This window comes from Syzygium oleosum, unplaced genomic scaffold (genome assembly GCF_021117445.2).
Source record: "Syzygium oleosum isolate NSW1041296 unplaced genomic scaffold, Sole_v2.1 Sole_v2.26, whole genome shotgun sequence".
Lineage (NCBI taxonomy): Eukaryota > Viridiplantae > Streptophyta > Magnoliopsida > Myrtales > Myrtaceae > Syzygium > Syzygium oleosum.
This window is the reverse complement of record NW_026607510.1, coordinates 4,648,807-4,669,108: the sequence shown is the minus strand read 5'-3', so window position 1 is coordinate 4,669,108 and position 20,302 is coordinate 4,648,807. Positions and strand designations below refer to the sequence as shown.

Genomic DNA, 20,302 nt, shown 5'->3' with positions numbered 1-20,302 from the left:
GTCCAAAGTTCATAAGGGGTTTTGATAGTTGCTTTAGTTGGAACCCTGTTAAGGATATATGCTGCAGTCTTAAGCGCTTCTCCCCAGAGTGATTCTGGTAAGGTAGAAGAACAAATCATACTCCTCACCATATCCTTAAGCGTTCTATTTCGTCTTTCAGCAACACCATTCATTGTGGGCGAACCCGGCATAGTGTACTGTGGGACGATACCGCATTCCTCTAGGAATTTAGCAAACGGTCCTGGACGTGCTCACCTGAACCATCATATCTGCCGTAGTATTCACCACCACGATCAGACCTGACGCTTTTAATTTTCTTGTTGAGTTGATTCTCAACTTCGATTTTATATGTTTTGAACACATCCAGTGACTGTGCCTTTTCTTTAATGAGATATATGTAGCCATATCTTGAAAAATCGTCTATGAACATTATAAAATATTGCTGACCATTCCAAGCAGCCGTTGGAAACGGTCCACAAATATCAGTATGGATAAGTTCTAAGACGTCTGAAGTCTTGTTGGCTACAAATCTCCTTTTATTGGTTTGTTTGCCTTTTATACATTTAACACAAATTTCGAAATTTGTGAAGTCTAAAGGATTGAGAATTTCATCCGACACAAGTCTCTCTATCCTTTGCTTGGAGATATGACCTAATCTCTTGTGCCATAGAGCAGCTGAATTCTCATCGGTTAATTTTCTCTTTGTACCTCGTGTACTCAAATGCAGGGATTCATTAAAAGAAGCAATCACATCAAGTGAATAAAGATTATCATAAACTGATAAAGAACCGGAACCAACTAATTTTGAATCTTGAAACAAACTGAATGTTCCATTCCCAAATGAACAAGAATAACCAGATTTGTCCAAAGCAGAAATGGAAATCAAGTTCCGTCTAAAAGATGGTACAATAAATGTCTCATCAAGATCCAAATATAATCCAGTTTTTAATAATAATCTAAATTTTCCAATTGCTTCAACTTGAACCGTCTTGCCATCGCCCACATAAATGTATCTTTCAACATCACTTGGCTTTCGGCAACTCAGGCAACCCTGCATAGACACACTGATGTGAGTTGTTGCACCAGAATCTATCCACCAAGTGTGTCTAGGTACCGAAGTTAAATTAACCTCAGAACAAACCAAATTAAGAAGCACACCTTTCTTAGCACGCCATGCGTGATAATTGGTGCAATTCTTCTTCACATGTCCTGTGGCTTTACAAAAGAAACAACCTGTGCTTTCCGGATCATCCTGTTTCTGTTGTTGTTTCCTTTTGTTTGCCAAGGTTGCAGCTTCTTTATCCTTCTTCCTTTTCATTCCCTTATCCTTGGAAGTTGAGGTTAGATGAGCACTTTCTGTCTTATCTTGCTTCAGCCTTTCCTCCTCTTGGACACAGTGTGAGATGAGCTCATTCAAAGACCAAGTCTCTTTCTGACAGTTGTAGCTCACCTTAAACTGATTAAACTGTGCCGGAAGAGATATTAAAACCAGATGCACCAGCAAGTCCTCAGTGAGTTCCAGCTTAAGTGCTTTTAACTTAGAAGCAAGATGATACATCTCCATGATGTACTCCCTAATATTGCCCTTCCCTTTGTAGCGCATTGAAATTAAATTTGTCAAGATCGTACCAATTTCAGCCTTTTCGCTCTTGACAAATCTCTTTTCAATGTCAGTAAGGAATTCTTTAGCTGTGGTTATCTTTTCAGACATTGTGCCCCGGAATGCTTCTGGAATGGCTTTCTTCATGATCATCATACACATGCGATTTGATCTCTCCCACCTTTCCATATCCCTCTTTTGATCAGAGGTGCTTTGATCATTAAGTGGTGTAGGAGAATCGATCCTTAACGCAAGGTCGAGATCCATGACTCCGAGAACTATCAGAAGGTTCTCTTGCCATGACTTGAAGTTGGTGCCATTTAGCATAGGAATTGAATTAATGCTGGCAGTAATATTCACAGGAGTAATAGCTGAATTCAAATACAACCAATAAAACATGCTCACGTAAGTCTCAAAGCAATATATATCAATTCAAATCAAGGTAATTCCCATCTCAAGACATCGAGCACCACATTAATACCTTGTCTTTGGACAACAATATTAACTAGTAAGTGATATCTTGTTGCAGTAATCAAACATTGATAATAATAGTATGTCAAACAATAAAACTTCCTTTGGGTCGATTTATTACTCACATACAAAATCCAAATAACCATCACATGTTAATCACCGTAGTTGCAAATGTGATTTTGTTAAATATTAACCTTCCTTTGGGCTGGTTAAAAAATCCACATGCATCACATGCGCATACCTTTTATATCTTAAAATAAAGTAATTTACACAAGAGAGGTCCATTTGTGGACATGTTGCTTCAATCAATTTATTTCAAGATATATATTCCTCCACCAAAATTTGAATTTTAATTGCTATTTCATCAAAAAAAAAAAAATTTGTTGCGCCTGTGCTTCAGGCGCGTGAATCTCACGCGTGCCGGTGCTCGACGGCGCGTGGAGTGCGTGCGGGCGCGTGCGGCCTCCGACGGAGGCGCGCCGCCCATCCTCAGAATCGTCTCGCCGTCAAGATTCCAGATTTAACATCAAAATTCACTTTTGACAAATTTAAAAATTCGAAAAAATACTGTATAGTATTAAAAACCGATTTTGCTTCGTTGCGCAAACATCGGCACGAACTCTAATTTCACAAATTGTTAAAACCGAACCCTAAAACCAATGAATTAACATGTATACTGCTCTGATACCACTTGTTAGATTCCGAAAACCGATGAACGGTTGAAAACCATCAACGAAACAAGATCATACATGTATAATTCATTGAGAAAGCATAAACACGGAAGCGTACCTGAATCCATAGCGTAGACTGTTGTTCGGTGTCGTGCGCATAGCCTTCCAGAACAATACGTTTTGTCTGAGAGTTCCCTTTGAATTTCTTTGTGTTTCTCTCTTTCGATGGGATGAAGAGGAATCAGTAACTTACATACGTTCTGGGGACCATAACCGCTCTTATAAGGTAACCCTAATGTTACCCTTTAGAAATTACAATTTTGCCCATCATAAAATTGTAATTTCCCCTTTTAGTCTCTACACATTAAAGGGCCACACCCTATTTGATACATTAAAGCCCTAAATTACCTTAACTTAATTTATCACTTTTAAAGGGCTTAACTTTATATGACAGTATGCATTGCATTATTATTTCACATATAACCCAACGTTGGATTAAGGATCCAACAGTTGCTACATATGGTCAGAGCAAGAGCCCCTCTAGCATGTTCGTGCATACCTGATTTGACAAGGGTGTGGAGTGTCACTGCGGCAACAGGGATAGAAGAAGGTGCCCCTTCTAATAGATTTTCCAGGTTGATGGAGGGAACAATCAAAATCCACATAGAATTGGGAGAGCATTGATGGAATACAAGTAAACATCCATGAAGACAGCACAGCTAGCACCGACCTCCAAATAGTCACCAGTTTGCGTGGTTACTTCGAGTACCCTTTCGAGGGCTACGCTCATGTGGACATATATTAGATCTAGGTTTTCGGGGTAAATATCTCTAGAAGTGGAGGAAACTTAGTCAACTTAAGGTAACTGACCGCCTCATTGCAGAGAACCGATATCCATGATCTATTTATCTTGATTAGACCTCTTTGTATTTCCCTCTTCTCTGCTTTCTGATTCTTGGCGCTGCCGTGGTTAAAGAAAACTTCAATGATGCTCGTCGAGTCGATCGATTTCCCGTCTTTTGAGAAATGCAGTCAAGTGTTTCTTTTTCATTTCTTCCAAGGGTTGACTCTAAATATGCTAATGGTTTCTTGTGAACGAAGTTCGGACATTGGAGAAGGAAAAAGTTTCTCTAGGTCGCTGGAATTTTCGCAGATCTCAGCTCTCCGAGGACCAATCTTCGAGGATGACCCCTGTCCTCATACCCCATTGTACTCTCTAAGCTCATTTTAGGTAATTCATATAAGATGTTGTATTATGTTAATATGCTAAGGCTCTATTTATTTCGCGAAAAATAAATAATTTAAAAAATAATTTTCTAAGAATAATCGATTGTATTATTTGAAATGATTAGTCAATGAAAAATAATTTTGTTATCTACAACAATTTATGTCTAAACATTTTCGTGTACAATGAAAATATTTTTTCGTTTATTCATTTATATAAGAGATACATGCGATCATATTTGAGAAAATATTTTTCAAATCATTCATTTTTTGTGAAATAAACACATTCCATGGTTTAGGCTGCTCTCATTTCGCTCACTGCTACTATAGGAATTGCTTTTGCTTTCTTTTCCTCTAGCTACTAAGATGTTTCAGTTCACTAGGTTGTCTCTTGCCTGTTGATGGATTCAGCAGCAGTTCGAAAGGTTAACCTATTTGGGAATCTCCGGATCTATGCTTATATTGAACTCCCCGAAGCATTTCGTCGTTTACTACACCCTTTCTCATCTCCAGGTGTTTAGGTATCCTTCGTAGGCCTTTTCTCATTCGAACCTTGCCCTTCACTTTAAGGCTATGCCATCATAAAGTGCTGCTAAATGGAAGGTTATTATCAATTGCCATGAATGAGAAATCATAAATCGAACTAGGGGTGAGTAGGACCCTGAACCGACCCTGGACCAGCCGAGTTGGGCAGGTCCTGGTCAAGTTTCCGGGGGGGGTAGGTCGGTCCCTGGTCTCGGGACCCTTGGAACGATACTGTGCCGGTTGGTCTCTGGTCTTGAGACTTTAGGGTTGGTCCAGTGTGTGTATTGTCCAAGCCTTAGGCCCCTCCTCTTCTAGGCTATTGATATATAGTGGTGATGGAGGTGGTGACTTTGTACGGAAGAATCAGTGGGACTTAACGGCGTGAGTTTACTGTAACGAACGTCGTCTTTGTTGGGCTTGGGGTAAGAATAAAGATGACGAAGGAGTTTACTGGTGGCTTTCGTTAAGGACGAGATTGCCCTTTGATGGGATGGATGCAAATAATAAATGATGAAAATAGTAGAATATTTGGGCCGTTTAAAATAAAAACCTCATTGACTCTCTTCGTTCGCTAGATCTCTTGCCTCTCCTCGCTCACCTCACGAACGCAGCTCAGCTGGTGACATCACTCGCCTCTCTTTGCCCGCCTCATGAACGCAACTCACTCACCTCTCTTCCCTTGCCCCATGAATGCAGCTCAGCTGGTTAATTCCTAATTTGTGCTTGATTTGAGAGCTTCAAGCTCGTGTGAGTTCTCGATTTGAGCTGGGTATTTATTTTTCCACTTTTGCTTCTCGGTTTTTGCTTTATTTGAGAGCTTCAAGCTCATGTGATTCCCTAGTATGTGCTAGGTATTTTTTTTTCTCCTTTAGCTTCTTGGTTTGTGCTTAATCTGAGAGCTTTAAGCTCATCAAAAAAATCTCTTTCTTGGAAATGATAATGCCTCCTGATCTACGAAGTAAAGTCCTTTTGGTGACAATGTTTGTGAGAAATCTTTCTTTTTATGTTTTTTGAACCTCGAATAGTCATATGATGATATGCTGCTTGTGTGCTTTTCCTTGAAGCAGATACTCTCACGTCCTGGTTTTGCTATGTTAGTTATTCATTTGACTAGATAAATGTGGTTTTGGTTGTTGCACATGTCTTTAGGTGACCTAAGTGATAAATGTTGGTTAGATTTTTGTATCGGAAAATGAGGTTATATTTTGCGGACATTGATGATGATGATATACAGATTTCGCAATTACTAATTACATTCTAGTACTTAAATATTAATGGGAACTTGATGAATCCAAATAACAATTGTTAAGTATTAACTGTGTTTGTTGTTTGTTTTGTTTTCAAGTGTTCATAATTGGAAGCAATATTTTAAGAATGAACAAAATATGAAGTTATATAATTCATGGTTAACTTTTATTGTTTAATTTTATTTCACGTGTTCGTCTTTTATGGTTTGTTGCTTTTGGCAAGGGAAGATTTCTGTAATTGCCTTATCTTAGATTTCTTTTTTATTTATACCGGTGTTTACAGTTTGGTTGTTCAATATATGTAATTTCAAAGACTACGTTTGTCCTTTCAAGAAATACAAAAAATGAAACAAAAAAAGAATCGATTGGTTCAAGTTGGCCCTGGATCGGACCGAACCCACAAGATTGGTCCTATCCTCGATCCTAGGCTCAATAGGGTCCATCCCCAATCCCAAAAACCGTCGATGACCAATAATATGCAGATTAGTCCTGGGGTTAGGTGTTGGACCGGCCCAACCCCAACCATGCTCACCCCTAAATAGAATTGCCGAATCAGAAAAATTAGGTGTTATCATATAGCTTTGTATCGGCTACGTTCATGAGTTAGAGATAAGCGGACCTTTTTCCAGCCCAATCCATGAAAATGAAACATGTGAATTAAAGCAACGGTGTGGTTAGGCTAGCAATGTTAAAAAAAACAAATGGTCACAAATGGCACGTTCAATCTAAGGAGGAATGGATTGACTTGCCCTATTTTTCTTTTTTATCCGTTAATATTTCATTCTAAACTATTGACCAAATCCTACCTATGGAATGAAATTTAAGATTTTATTAAGGTAGAATCTTGGGGAGAAAAGAATTGTAGGGTGAGTCGAAAATTGAATATACCATGTACAATCGTAAGCAGTCATTTCATAAATTTCGACATGGAGTCGATAAAAAGCACAAAATCAGCAATGACATCGGAGCAAATAATTTAATAAGAAACCAAAAGTGGAAGATGTAAAATGGCTTTGCCTTGATTGTGTGTTCTAATCCTCCATCCAAGTAATTACAGCTTTTGTGTAAATTGCTCATTTATGCTTTACGTAAAAATTGAAAAGAGTTCCACTCCAAAATTGCAAAGTTTACATGCAAAACCCTAGAAGCTTACACAAAGTGGCCTGAGTTGTCCAAAGAGGGTCATGCGAAATCTTTAGGAGTTTGTCAGTCCTCCTCTACCTTATACAATGAAGGAGAATGTTGTGAAAAATAAGCATTCAAATAAAATCCTAATCTGACCCAAGAAAATAAATTGGACAATGGAATTACGTGATCCGATCAATATGACCTACTCCATGGGAAGAGCGGCATTAGATTCCATCGATGATCAAGCGATATAATTGAGATTACAATCATACTCGAGTAACTCAAACACTTTAATATTTTACAGTCCCAAATTACACTCAATAACTCACATATTGTTTAACTTTACATTTTCTCGCAAAAAAATCTATCTATCTCTTTAAAAGAATTCGTAAACCTCACCACAATATTTATGGCTTGGAGTCTCGTCTCTTGAATGCAATTCACGAAGAAGCGGGAACTTTGAATTCAAGCTAAATTATTGCACACGCAAGGCACGCCACTTTGCACCAACTACATGAAGACCAAAACCATGATTATGTATATCCCAATAAAACAAGGAGACCTTGTGCCCAACTTCTAAATCCAATGAGGAAGTGATTTCTTTATTTTGTCAGGAAACTTAGTCCAATTTGGACTTTCCTTTTAAGTTTTTAATTTCCAAATTCGGATGTCCATTGGATAAAGGCTTACATTCCAAACAGAAAATCTCCCATGCGAATTCAGATTTTCACTTATGGTACATATCCATAAATGTAACAATGGCTAATGTGAAAATCACAGAAGACAAGAAATTATCTCACTTTCTGTTAGAATATGTCTTAAAGTTGAACCCGTAAGCGAAAATCCGAATTCACATGAGAGATTTCCTATTTGGGATGTTCGACCTTTATCCAATGGACATCTAAATTTGAAAATTTAAAACTTAAAAAGCAAGTTCCAAATTTGACCAAATTTCCTAACAAAATAAGAAATTACTTCGTTGGATGCCACAAGGTTTCCGATAATTGTTGGAGATATATAAATTCAATCATGGATTTTGGTCTTCATGTAGTAGGTCCGACGTATCTTGCGTGTGTAATAGTTGGGCGTGAATTCAAAGTCCGGCTTCTTCGTGAACTGCATCCAAGAGACGAGTATTTAGGCAATACATTTTGAGGTAAGATTTATAAATTCCTCCACAAGATTGAGAAATTATTTTGACAGAAATTATGAGGGTCAAACACAGTATTAGTTATTGAGTATAATTGAGGATTGAAAACTAACCATGTTTAAGTGACTTGAGTATGGTTATAATCTCCATTGTACCGCTTGATTTATGGTGTAATCTTATGCTGTTCTCCCCGTGGAGTAGGTTACACCGATCCAATCACGTAAATCCGATATCCAATTTATTTCATTCCGCTTGTTTTCCACAACATTCTCCTTCATCGTATCAGCTAGAAGAGGACCGGCAAGCTTCAAAGATTTTGCATGGCACTATTTGGACAATTGAGGTCACTTTCTGTGACCTTCTAGGGTTTTGGATGTAAACCTTGCAATGTGGAGTGAAACTCTTTCCAATTTATATGCAAAAGCATAAGTGAGCAACTTTAACAAATGTGGTAATTACTTGAATAGAGGATTAGACTAAATCATTGCTGATTTTGTGCTCTTCATCTACGTTAAATTACTTGTAATTTAATTTTAGAAGGACGAGATTGACTTGCCCTACAATTCTTTTGTCCCCTAGATTCTACCTTGATAAATCTTAAATTGCATTCCTTATATAGGATTTGGTAAAGAGATATAGAATGAAATGTTGAATCAATGCAGGATCTAAAGGAGAGAATAGAAATATAGGGCAAGTGAATCCCTTCCTCCTAAGATTGAACAAACCATCTAAAGAAATAAATGTAGTCATTTTCATGGATTGGGCCAAAAGAAGAAAAATGTCGAGGGAGCATCGTTTATCATTGAAAGAAATAAATCAAGTCCTCTAGTAAAGGGTTAGTACTACGAAAAATCCCAAAATTGGTACACCTGTGACAAATCTACCAAAAACTAATTTTTTTACCACAAAAAATCCCAAAATTGATACACCTGTGATAAATTTGTCATAAAATAATTTTTTGACCACCAAAACCCCAAACTGGTATACATATGACAATTTACCCTCTGCTAAATTGGATAAATACCACGAAAAACCACAAACCGACAAATCTGTGACAAACAGAGGGGTAAAACCCTAAACTGGCACATCTGTTAACTGCCACGTGTCATCCAACTTAACAGTTTGACGATAAAATTTAACAAAAACTAATGAAGGGTAAATTTGTTATTTTGTGGTAAAAAATTTAGTTTGGGATAAATTTGTCACAAGTGTACCAATTTGAGATTTTTTGTTGTATTAACCCTTTTATAAAAGCCAAATAAAAAACTCTGAGAGATGGCACTGCAGTTTTCAAAGGTTGGATATAGCTCTAAAATAATACGAATAATGATATCTAGGAATTAATATAAAACGAAGAGTAAATATTTTGTACATGGATAATATATATTGTGAACTTTCAATTAGTCTTTTGTGACGTATTAACATACACAACCACAAAAAATCTTTTCATCTACACATTGAAATACAAAGTAGTCTCTATTTCCCACAGTTTTTTTTTTTTGGTAAGGTAAGTAGTATTATAACTTTTCAACGTAATATACAAAGAGTAGCCGAACACAAAAACCCCGAACATGAAGAGACACGGAAGGGTGTCCCAACTGGTGCAAGGGTGTACCGACTGGTCAACGTAAAGAAGCAACACAAGCATTGCAAAACAAGGCCAAACAACGGCCAACAGAAAACGAAAGGAGAAAAACAAAACCACCGCAAGGGGATTACTCAAAGATAGAAGGCGAGATGCCCCAATAAGATTGGATCCTTCTGTTGCGCGGGGAGTCTTGAACAGACTTGTAGGACAGGCCTCTGTCCTTTACGAGCTTAGAAAGGTGCACGCGAAGAGCCGGCATAAACAGGGGTCTATTCCTGAAGAGGATATGGTTACGTTCCGACCAAATAATATGACAAAGCGCCCCAAGGGAGAAGCGAGCAATTCGCTGGCGAAAGCTGCTCCCACCTATGGACCTGACAGCCCACTGGAGGTTATCTTGCCACGATCTATTACGCCAAGAGAGATTACAATTTCTTACCCAGAATACTGACAAGGTACCCGTGATTGCATACCCAAAGAATAAATGATCGATAGAATCCGGTTTACATCTACAGAATACACAAAGACCTTGGCGCAATATTACGGTGCCGAAAATTTCAAATCATGAACTAAAAGTCATCCATCAACTCTCACTTGCTACGTATAGACCACCATAGATCAATGCCACTTGGATAGGCCAAAAGTCCATATTTAACTTGTTCATGTGACTTGCAAGTATTTCATGGCCTCCAACTAGTCGTACATTTGAACCAGTACTCTTGAGTTATAAAAAAATATATTTATTGATCTCTTTTGACTTTGATCGCGCACAGATAAGCGTTACTTGACCTAGAATCTTAGTACTAATATATATATATATATATATATATATATATATATATATATATATATATATATATATATATATCACGGGTTTGCACTTTCTACATTGGCGATATAAAAAAGTTTATTCAAGTTTAGAGTTCATATACTAACATATATTCAAGTTTTAATCTTGACAGCTATGTTCATCTCATTAAATCATGAATAATTTTCTTTCACGATTGCAAGTGTGAAAAATGTTTTATAGCAGTAATGTTGTCAATATATTTTGTCTTGAAATAGAGATATTTAAACCGTTCTTTTTTGCACCGAATGTGGAAATATTATCTTGCGCTGATATTTTTAGTATGAGTTTCTTTTTTATCCCCTTATTCATATTTTGGCTGATTTATTGTTTCTTCTAATTTAAAAAAAATCCACTGATGGGCTAGCTAGCAAATCCACCCAGTGGGATTCACGATCATCCCTAAAAACCACACGATCATAAGTGGTGGAGACGGCACTAGTATCTCCTATGAGCGACGGAGCTGTCTCATTTCCTTTATTGTTTCCTTTTTTATTTTTTTGGTATTGAAACGGGCAAAGCCAAGAAATTACAATGGAACTCGTCTAACGAAACTTGAACTAACCTAGATACATAGCAAACAAGGCAAACAAGTTTAAGAAAGAAGGCAAACAAGTTCCTCGGTTTCCTGGATACACGGCAGAGATGGCACCGTTGCTCTCCTATGAGTAATGGTACCGTCACACTTTCATTCTTTTTTCAGTATTGAAGTATGCCTAGCGACACTCCTCCTATTTGATGTGTGGTCCGGTGCTCTTGTCCTCTCAATCAATCTAGAAATCTATTACAAGCCACGCATTATTCGAGCCCTCTCACTCCCGGTGGTGATCACTCCTTGCCCTTGTTGGATCAAGTACTAACCTAATTCGTCCATGAACCACATATCCTGAAGGGGTTTTACTCCAATACCATATGTAATGATCCAGCACATTCCATGTGGGTGAAGCCTCCAAAAAGGAGTATTCATGTTTTCACATCCACTTCTACTTGCATACAAATCTTAACCCAGAAAACCCAAGACCTATCCCCCAAACTCATCGGCACAACCTGCATTGCTTTAACCATTCACCTTGCCAAGGGACCATTGCGAAGGCACCCAAGACAGGATGCTTGTTCTTGTGGAGTCAGAGTTTGTCCTATGTCCTGAGAGAGAGAGAGAGAGAGAGAGAGAGAGAGAGAGAGAGAGAGAGAGAGAGAGAGAGAGAGATGGCTTTATGGATGGAGAGAGCGATGGGCTCTAACGAAAATGGAGAGGGGGCATCGACTACCGACAACGATTGGAGCTGAAATCGTCATGGCAGCCGGGGGTTACAATGAAGGAAATACTAGTGGTGGCTGAGTTAAGGATTAGAGAAGATGCTTGTACACTAGTTATCTCTTCCGGATACCCAGTCAGAGTTCTCAATATTGTAGTTTTCACGGTGGTCGCCGGTCGTGCCACTAGTGATCTCACCAGCTGATGGGAGAGGTGAGGGCCGGTTCATGAGGAAGGAAAAGAGGCAAGCAGAATGGGATTTTATCAAAAATTTCAAATAATGGCTTAAAGTGGGTCATTATCTAAAAAGATGATTAACTTGTTTCAAATAAGAGTCTGAAGTGATAATTCAGTAACAAATAAGAGGCCGACCGATGACCACTTGATTTTTTCGGCGGCCAGAGCAGGGCATCTTTGAGAAAACACCAATCAATCTCTCTAATGGAGGATCGAGTGGGAACAATGAATGATCAACTGTCGTACCCAACTCACCATGACTGACCTCCTCCGCTAATCTCTCCCTAACTACAACATCACAACTCACCATGACTGACCTCCTCCGCTCATCTCTCCTTAACTACAACATCAACGAACGATGAAGAAAAAGACAAAGATCTCAAGCTATGTGAAACCCATTTCTCAAAACACATTCTTGAGCCTTTTCACGGTATCAATCTCTCTCCTTTCTTCTTCTTCTTCTTGCGATTGCCTCGTCCAATCCACTCACACACACCAGAAACCCCCACCTCTTCGGATTTCGTCCATACCAAACTCGCGGCAGCTCCAATGGCAGTCCTACTCCATGGCCATCTTCCTCCGCCCGGGGCTTCAACGCCATGGCGGCGGAGCTCGACTCCCAGGTCTAAGAACTAACTAGTTTGAATTTCCTTTTTTTTTTCTTCAGCTTTTTTAGTATTTTTTTTTCTTTTTAATCTTTATCTAGGTTTTTTAATGAACAAAAATGCCTTGTTCCAACTACCGGAAAAATCAAATGTTCGCCGGTCGGCGAAGCTCATGCTCTTGCTTGAGATTTGACTTCAATCCACTTTGCGCTCTCTTTTTTAAAAAAATGACATAACTTCATGCAATTATTTAAAATTTTAAGGTGAGGAAAGGAAATTAATAAAATTCATTAATCCTTAAGAGGGCTTTCTGAAAATACTGAAAAGTCAAAGCAAGGACCTACCTTAGGCTTTTGATTTTGCCAAGCTAGCTTTCATTCAAGTGGTCCACAAACTTTTTACCTAATGCCACAAATTTTATTCAAGGAGTTTAGTCACAACTTTCACTCAAAATTTCCTTCCCAAAACTGGGCCAAACACTGCATTTGGTTGGGTTTTTGGAAAAATCTTTGGGGGAAATACAAAGGATTTTAGATTAATTTTTTTTTCGAAATGTAAATAGTGTTCAAATGAAATAAACTATACTTGAAAAGAACTTTTGCTAATTTTTTTAATAAAAAACCTCAAACCCTTCGTTGGCGTTTGGCAAAGGGCTTAGGCCATCGGTGGGACCATTGCTTGGGGTTGCGCAACCCTAGTTGATGAAACTGGGAAAGTTTAGCCCAGGAAAAATTGAAAGGAAAAAGATGTATTGAGAATCCGAAAATGCATAAAGTCCAAAGCTCCTATGGACCTGCCATGAGTTAAAGGGACTTTAGAGGGTTTTGAAAATATAATTGCACATTTGAAAGCTCTCCAAAAAATTTGCCCAATGCCACTTATATTTGTCCAAAGGCTTTTAGAACCCCAAAGGGCTTTGGTATCCTAATGGTCTTGCCCATAAATGGAATGGGTTTTATTGCTAAATTTTTCTCGCTATTTTATGGTTTGTAAAAACTTACATTATAATTTCACATATTCTAATTTAATGAATATGATAAGAGATTCTATTGCATTTTTATGTAACCGAGTTAAGTTTTTATCTTGTATACATGAGTCATGATATATATAGACTTTTTAATATATCCCTCTCTTAATATATTCTAGTGTGCATTGAATGTCCAAAAGACTGTTCAACTATGATTTTAACAAAGAAAAAATTCATTCCATTAAATTTAGTGCACTTAATATGCAAAAGTCTATTCTACCAGAATTGTATTTCAATATGTAGATGAAAGAATTTTTGCTGTTATTTGTGTTAACACGCCATAAAACACTAATTAAAATTCTGCGGTGTATATTATTTGTGCAGAAGTATTTACTCTACTGTTCTTCTATTAATTCCAAAATATCTTAATTTTTCTTATTCTAAAGCCATACCCAACCTCTAAAAATTGCAATTCAATTTCTCCCATTAAATGTCGCATCTTTCTTTTTTCTTTTTTTGTCTTCCTCCAACACGTGGGCGGTTAAGGGTCATGCATTAGCTTCCACGTGGCGGAGAATGAGAGGCCGGCATCTCTTCCTCCCGCTTTGGACAGGCAGTCTCCACCACAAATTTGGTAATCGCGAGGGGCGTTATCATCTTGAAAATCTATTTCCATGGCCAGGGAATTTCCTAACTCTCCAAACAAAATAAAACAATTTTCTGAACAAAAAAAAAAAGCAAAATCAAACAATTTTGAAATCCCATCACATTGGTGAATTTACAAATTTCTCACAATTTTCAAAGTCAAACACTGAATATTTCTTAATTACTATTCTTCCCCCCCCCCCCCCTCATCATAACACTTCCCATATATGTGTGCTTCGATTTCTTTAAATCGATTCTCAATTGCGATATATTTTGATTTTCCTGTATTTCCTTGTTTAAAATATGTTTACCTAGGAAAATAGAAATTCCCGAGTTGAGTATCTACCATCATTCATCATCCGAATTTTCGAATGAAATGGTCCGGCAAAATATTCTAATAGAATTTCCGACAAATCATTTTCAAGTTTTCCCTTACACGAGATGTACTAGTTTCACGAATCAGCTACTTAAGTATGTGAATGCGTTTTCAGAAATTGAAAAACCGACATAATCAAGTGATTTTTCTTTATGGGATTAAAATTCGGGTTCTCTTTTATCAAGGTTTTCCCCCATTTTAATTGAACATGTCGCGGATAAAATAACGAAGTTGCGAATAAGGAAATAAAATAAAACTGCCTCCAGATCCTATTTCCGATCGAATACAAAAGGGGGAGGTGAATGAAAATAATGTAATTGTCCTCTCAACTATAGTTAAAAATAATACTGCCCATTTTTCCCTCTTGCCAAAAACACCTAAAATAAATAAAAAATGAATAGGGAAGAAATGAATTTAGAAAAAGAGGAAAATATTAAAAAAAATTGGACAAAAGGGAAAAATTGGTCATATCATATCCCCCACAGAAAAATTCTCTGCTCTGTGGGGTTGAAGGAGAAGAGGAGTTCTTGCTCTGGCTGCTGATGCTCTGCTTCGCACGCCAGTGCTGATCGTGTCTCCCTCTCTGCGATACTCGCTCTCCGCTCCGTTCATCTCCGGCGAGAAATCCCGCCTCCCTCCCGCTCGCCGGCGATGGACCTATCCACGAAGCTCCATTGCCTCGAGCTCCGCTCCTCCTTCGTCCGGGGTTCGACCCTTCTTGATGCTCCGAAGCCTGCTTTCCGCATCAGGCCAATCTCGTCGCCTATAAGCTCCCAATTCGTGAAACCCAACACCAGTTGGGCCAAACCCAGGATTAATTGCAAGGCCGCCAGGAGGTTGGCCGCGGTTGCGGTGGAGACGTCCGTGGCGGAGACCAATTTGAGGGAGGACATCGAGTCTCTGTTTTCCAGCAACTCGGAGGACGATTCCGGGCGGAAGAACGCGAAGAAGCAGTCGGCCACCGGCGCTTCGGGTGTCTCGTCCGGTGTCAAGCTCGAGAACGTGAGCAAGAGCTACAAGGGTGTGACGGTGCTGAAGGACGTGAGCTGGGAAGTGAAGAAGGGCGAGAAGGTCGGCTTAGTCGGCGTGAACGGCGCGGGCAAGACGACCCAGTTGAGGATTATATCGGGGCAAGAGGAGCCCGATTCGGGGAATGTGATCAAGGCGAAGCCGAACATGAAAATCGCCTTCTTGAATCAAGAATTCGAGGTTTCGCTCAGTAAGACTGTGAAGGAGGAGTTCATGAATGCTTTCAAGGAGCAAATGGAAATCGCAGAGAGGTTGGAGAAGGTTCAGAAGGCGATTGAAGGTTCTGTGGATGATTTGGAGTTAATGGGGAGGCTTTTGGATGAGTTTGACTTGTTGCAGAGGAAGGCTCAGGATGTGAATCTGGATGTAGTGGATGCTAAGATTAGTAAAATGATGCCTGAGCTTGGGTTTGCTCCTGAGGATTCAGATAGGCTTGTGGCTTCTTTCAGTAGTGGGTGGCAGATGAGGATGTCTCTGGGGAAGATTCTGCTTCAGGTACAGAAGAAATACTTGGCTTAGATTTGGAGTTCAGTCTTGTTATTATTACGAGTCGATTGATTTGTAGATTAGTATGTCATCATGTTTGCCTACCATCGCTCGTCTAATTTATGGACTGCAGGCTCGTGTTCATCCAATCTTAAAAATTTCGGTTTATTTAACTCAGTCGTAATGTAACAGTCTCTGCAGTTAGTGAAGTGCATCGAAATTATCTCAATGCTGAGTGCTGGAAATAGAACTTGGGAGCTCCAGAATTGCACTTGGTTGTGATTATCACATTTAGATTTTCCAATATTCTACTTTGTCATAGAGATAAATTAGCAGATATGGGACTGATACTGTTCAGCGAGAAGTCTATTGGCTAGATTTGACAAGTTGGTGTCAATTTATATTCCCTGTTGTTCACACAAATTCCTTGGTTGTTGATCCCATTTGAGCGTATCATCTACTAAATACTCCTTGTGTCAGGTAAGGTGGTGCATATAGTCATGTGAACTATCCTTCCTCCACTATGCTGCTTTCTCTCCCATTAAATGTCGCATTTGCGTGCTTGTTTTGTGCAGGAACCGGACTTATTGCTTCTGGATGAGCCTACAAACCACCTAGATGTTGACACAATTGAATGGCTTGAAGGTTATTTAAACAAGCAAGATGTGCCAATGGTCATCATATCTCATGATCGGGCATTCCTTGATCAACTGTGTACTAAAATTGTGGAAACCGATATGGGTGTCTCCAGAACATTCGAGGGAAACTATTCTCAGTATGTCATCTCAAAAGAGACATGGATTGAAGCTCAATATGCTGCATGGGAGAAGCAGAAGAAGGAAATTGAGCATACAAAAGACTTAATAAGTAGGTTGGGTGCAGGAGCAAATTCTGGTCGTGCTTCTTCTGCGGAGAAGGTAAATGGGAATTTGCTTCTGTTGAATATTCTGTAGACTTTTCGAGATTAATTTCTCTTACCGTCCTTCTTAGATTGTCATTGGTGTTTTCCACTTCATTTTACAAATAATATGGTGAGAACATGCTAGAAGATGTAGCAATTCTTGGATTTTTTTTGGCTTTGACATATCTGGGATGAGTTGCTTATTTGTATCTATGTCATGACAGAAACTGGAAAGACTTAATGAAGAAGAGCTGGTAGAGAAGCCATTCCAGCGTAAACAGATGAAGATTAGATTTCCTGAGCGGGGAAGAAGTGGTCGATCAGTGATGACAATTAAAAATCTTTACTTTGGCTATGGAGACAGTGTGGGTTATCTTATATACTTTTGAGTTTGTTCTCTCCCTGATGGTCTCAGGGACTTGTCGTGATAGTAAAATCTCTTCTATTGCAGGTGTTATTTAATAGGGCAAATCTTACAATTGAACGAGGAGAGAAAATTGCAATCATTGGTCCAAATGGATGTGGAAAGAGTACTTTGCTGAAACTCATAATGGGTTTGGAGAAGCCCAAAGGAGGTGAAGTCTTGCTCGGGGAGCATAATGTGCTCCCAAATTACTTTGAGCAAAATCAGGTGGGTAAATGCTGTTGTCAACACTGTCTTTTCATTTGTTGGCTCTTCTCATTCATTATAGCTATTCACTAATTTTAACTCTTCTAGAAACACAGTTTCCATTTGTCTCTGAAGATTTTTTCTCTTTTCTTTTAGGCCGAAGCACTTGATTTGGAAAAGTCAGTACTTGAGACTGTTGTTGAAGCAGCAGAGGACTGGAGAATTGATGACATTAAGGGACTTCTTGGACGCTGTAATTTTAAAGCTGATATGCTTGATCGGAAGGTGTCGGCTTTGAGTGGTGGTGAGAAGGTGCGTCAGACTAAAACTATGGTCTCCCTCTCCTAAATCACTTGTATTATACACAAATGGGAAAAATGGAAAGACCTGTGCAACCTCTACTGAGGGATTTTACGTTCACAAGGAGTTCAACACCAAATCGTTTTGACTTGTGCTGAAGTTTTGCATTATAATGGATTATGGTGAAAACTCGCTGCCACGATAGCATCATTAAAGGTTAGGACATTCAGTTAGATAGCTGTCAGAGCTAGATTGAGGATTGTATAGATAAATGAAATCATCTTTGCATGGCAATTGTCTTCTTTGATTGATGGAAGAGACTTGGAGGGTATTTAGTGAGATGTTGCTGTGAAGCAGAGTAGATTGGATTTATCAAACACAAGTCAATTATGTCCTTTACATTTTTGATGCAGTGTGAATGTATGAATGTACTTCTCATCTTGATCAAGCCTTTCTCTTGGTCGAGTCAGTATTTGCAGTTTGCACATGTCTGTTATTAATCTAGAACTGCGATTCCATTGAAGTCATGGATCTTACTATGTCCAATCTTGCGTTCAGGCCCGTCTAGCATTTTGCAAGTTCATGGTAAAACCATCGACTTTGCTAGTCTTGGATGAACCTACTAACCACTTGGATATACCTTCAAAAGAAATGCTTGAGGTTTGTCCATCTCCAAGCTCTTGGTTCTTATGTTATTCAGCTTTCTCGCCTCTTATAGTAATTCCTGTTCCTTTCGTTTTTCAGGAGGCAATAAGGGAGTACGAAGGCACTGTAATTACGGTTTCACACGACAGATACTTTATTAAACAGATAGTCAACAGAGTAGTAGAAGTCAAAGACTCCCATTTACGGGACTATGCCGGGGATTATAATGTAAGTGCCTTTCCTCTCATTATTATTATCTTCAGGCAGCTTACTCTGAGATGACTACTTATCCTTCATTTTATTAGTTATTGCTTAGTGATCTTTAGAAAATGATAGCATGTTCTGGAACGAGTATTTCTTGAAAACAAACAGCTAGACGCTTCGGACATTGGTGGTAAATAAACTCGAGTTGGTTTAGTAGTCAATTTGTTGCGTTTTGTTTTCAAACTGTTCGTAATTGATGAAAGTGAGCTTTTGTTTCCTTACTGTTGATGATCTTTGGAAAATTAAACCATCGAAAAGCCATCATTCGATGCTTCCTTGAGATCTGAACGTTTGATGACTTGTACGAGTTGTCATTTTCAATTATGCCGAAATAAACCGGTTCATTATAAGTCCTATTTAGTACCCATTTTGCTGTTGGTTGAATTGATCGCATCGCCTGATGTTTTGAGCTACTACTCTTTTTTTCAGTATTATCTGGAGAAAAACCTCGAAGCTAGGGCAAGAGAACTAGAACGACAGGCAGAGGTTGAGGAAAAGGCCCCTAAAGTAAAAGCAAAATCCAAGATGTCAAAGGTTAGGCCGGCCAAATTGCTTGCGCCATGGCGCTAATCAGCTCATGGCATTTCAATATGGAATCTTAATAGTGAATTTGTTTGTGCGACCCTTAACAGGCAGAGAAGGCAGCACGGAAGAAGCAGAAAGTCCAGGCTTTTCAGGCAGCTAAGCAAAAATCGAAAGGAATGAAAAACTCGAAGAGATGGAACTAAGTGACCTTGCCATACATTTCAGACTGTCGATCTTCGACAAATCCAATTACGCAGAGGGCACTACAGTTGCATTTCCCCTGGGCCGGGGCCATGCCTGTGTATATGTATATACCGATGACAATGTGCCTTTTTTAGTTCCATGATATGTAGTTCTGGTGTCGAGCAAATCACAGTTTATAATGACATGCACATTGTAATCACCCTGGGTCGGCCTGGCAATATTTCACGTCAGGCACCATGGCTTCCTCAGTCAAGTAAAATGATCGCTCGTTAGCAAATTCTATCGCCTTTCGAGAAGACGCCGCCTAGTTCTTATTTTCCAGCGCAGGTGATGCCCGTCCAATTTAATGTATTCGTGGGTTTATCGTTGCAGGCATTGAATTGCATGATTACACAAGTAAATATCCCGATTTTCGGTGTTATCTCATAAAATTCGAGGATTAACGTATGAATCGATCCTTATCTTTCATCGAGTCAAGTTACGAATGCGACGAAACAGTGACCAAAAGGAGTAGGATTTCAGATGAACATGGGACCAACAGACGCAGCTTTGTTTTCATTCCTTTCTTGCTCCCCTTTGTTCCAATTGATTCAACCACTTCATCTAATTTTGCTCAAAATCGTTTGAAAAATCTTCTCTTTACAGCAAAAGCAAAAGTAAAAGCAAAAAAAAAAAAACCTAATAAAGAAAGAAACTTAAAAAAATGCTACTAATAAGGCAAGGAAACTACCAATAGCCAAAATGGGGCCTTGAAGAAATTAAAAAAACAAATGGCAGCTTTAATCAAACAAGCAAATCCAGC

General features: G+C 38.8%; 2 protein-coding genes across 2 annotated transcripts; one reads left to right on the top strand and one right to left on the bottom strand.

Moving 5' to 3' along the window:
• Positions 1–714: 714 nt before the first annotated feature.
• On the bottom strand, positions 715–1,951 carry LOC130135026 (uncharacterized). Its single transcript, XM_056303255.1, has 2 exons — positions 1,159–1,951; positions 715–1,051 (listed from the first exon to the last, which is right to left on the bottom strand). The coding sequence occupies exons 1-2, from the start codon at positions 1,925–1,927 to the stop codon at positions 1,023–1,025; spliced, it is 798 nt and encodes a 265-aa protein (XP_056159230.1). The 5' UTR covers positions 1,928–1,951; the 3' UTR covers positions 715–1,022.
• Positions 1,952–15,022: 13,071 nt separating this feature from the next.
• On the top strand, positions 15,023–19,777 carry LOC115681936 (ABC transporter F family member 5). Its single transcript, XM_030606050.2, has 9 exons — positions 15,023–16,060; positions 16,627–16,968; positions 17,177–17,317; positions 17,404–17,583; positions 17,719–17,874; positions 18,421–18,522; positions 18,607–18,735; positions 19,201–19,305; positions 19,404–19,777. Exons 1-9 carry the CDS (start codon positions 15,188–15,190, stop codon positions 19,497–19,499), a joined length of 2,124 nt encoding a protein of 707 aa, XP_030461910.2. The 5' UTR covers positions 15,023–15,187; the 3' UTR covers positions 19,500–19,777.
• The last annotated feature ends 525 nt before the right edge of the window (positions 19,778–20,302 follow it).

Bases quoted from the DNA above. Each gene is read 5' to 3' on its own strand.
- LOC130135026 (XM_056303255.1), bottom strand. From the start codon at position 1,927: ATGCTAAATGGCACCAACTTCAAGTCATGGCAAGAGAACCTTCTGATA. The intron at 1,052-1,158 runs GTGTGCTTCTTA...GTGTCTATGCAG, and splicing joins CGCATGGCGTGCTAAGAAAG to GGTTGCCTGAGTTGCCGAAA.
- LOC115681936 (XM_030606050.2), top strand. From the start codon at position 15,188: ATGGACCTATCCACGAAGCTCCATTGCCTCGAGCTCCGCTCCTCCTTC. The intron at 17,584-17,718 runs GTGGGTAAATGC...CTTTTCTTTTAG, and splicing joins ATTACTTTGAGCAAAATCAG to GCCGAAGCACTTGATTTGGA. The intron at 18,736-19,200 runs GTAAGTGCCTTT...TCTTTTTTTCAG, and splicing joins ACTATGCCGGGGATTATAAT to TATTATCTGGAGAAAAACCT.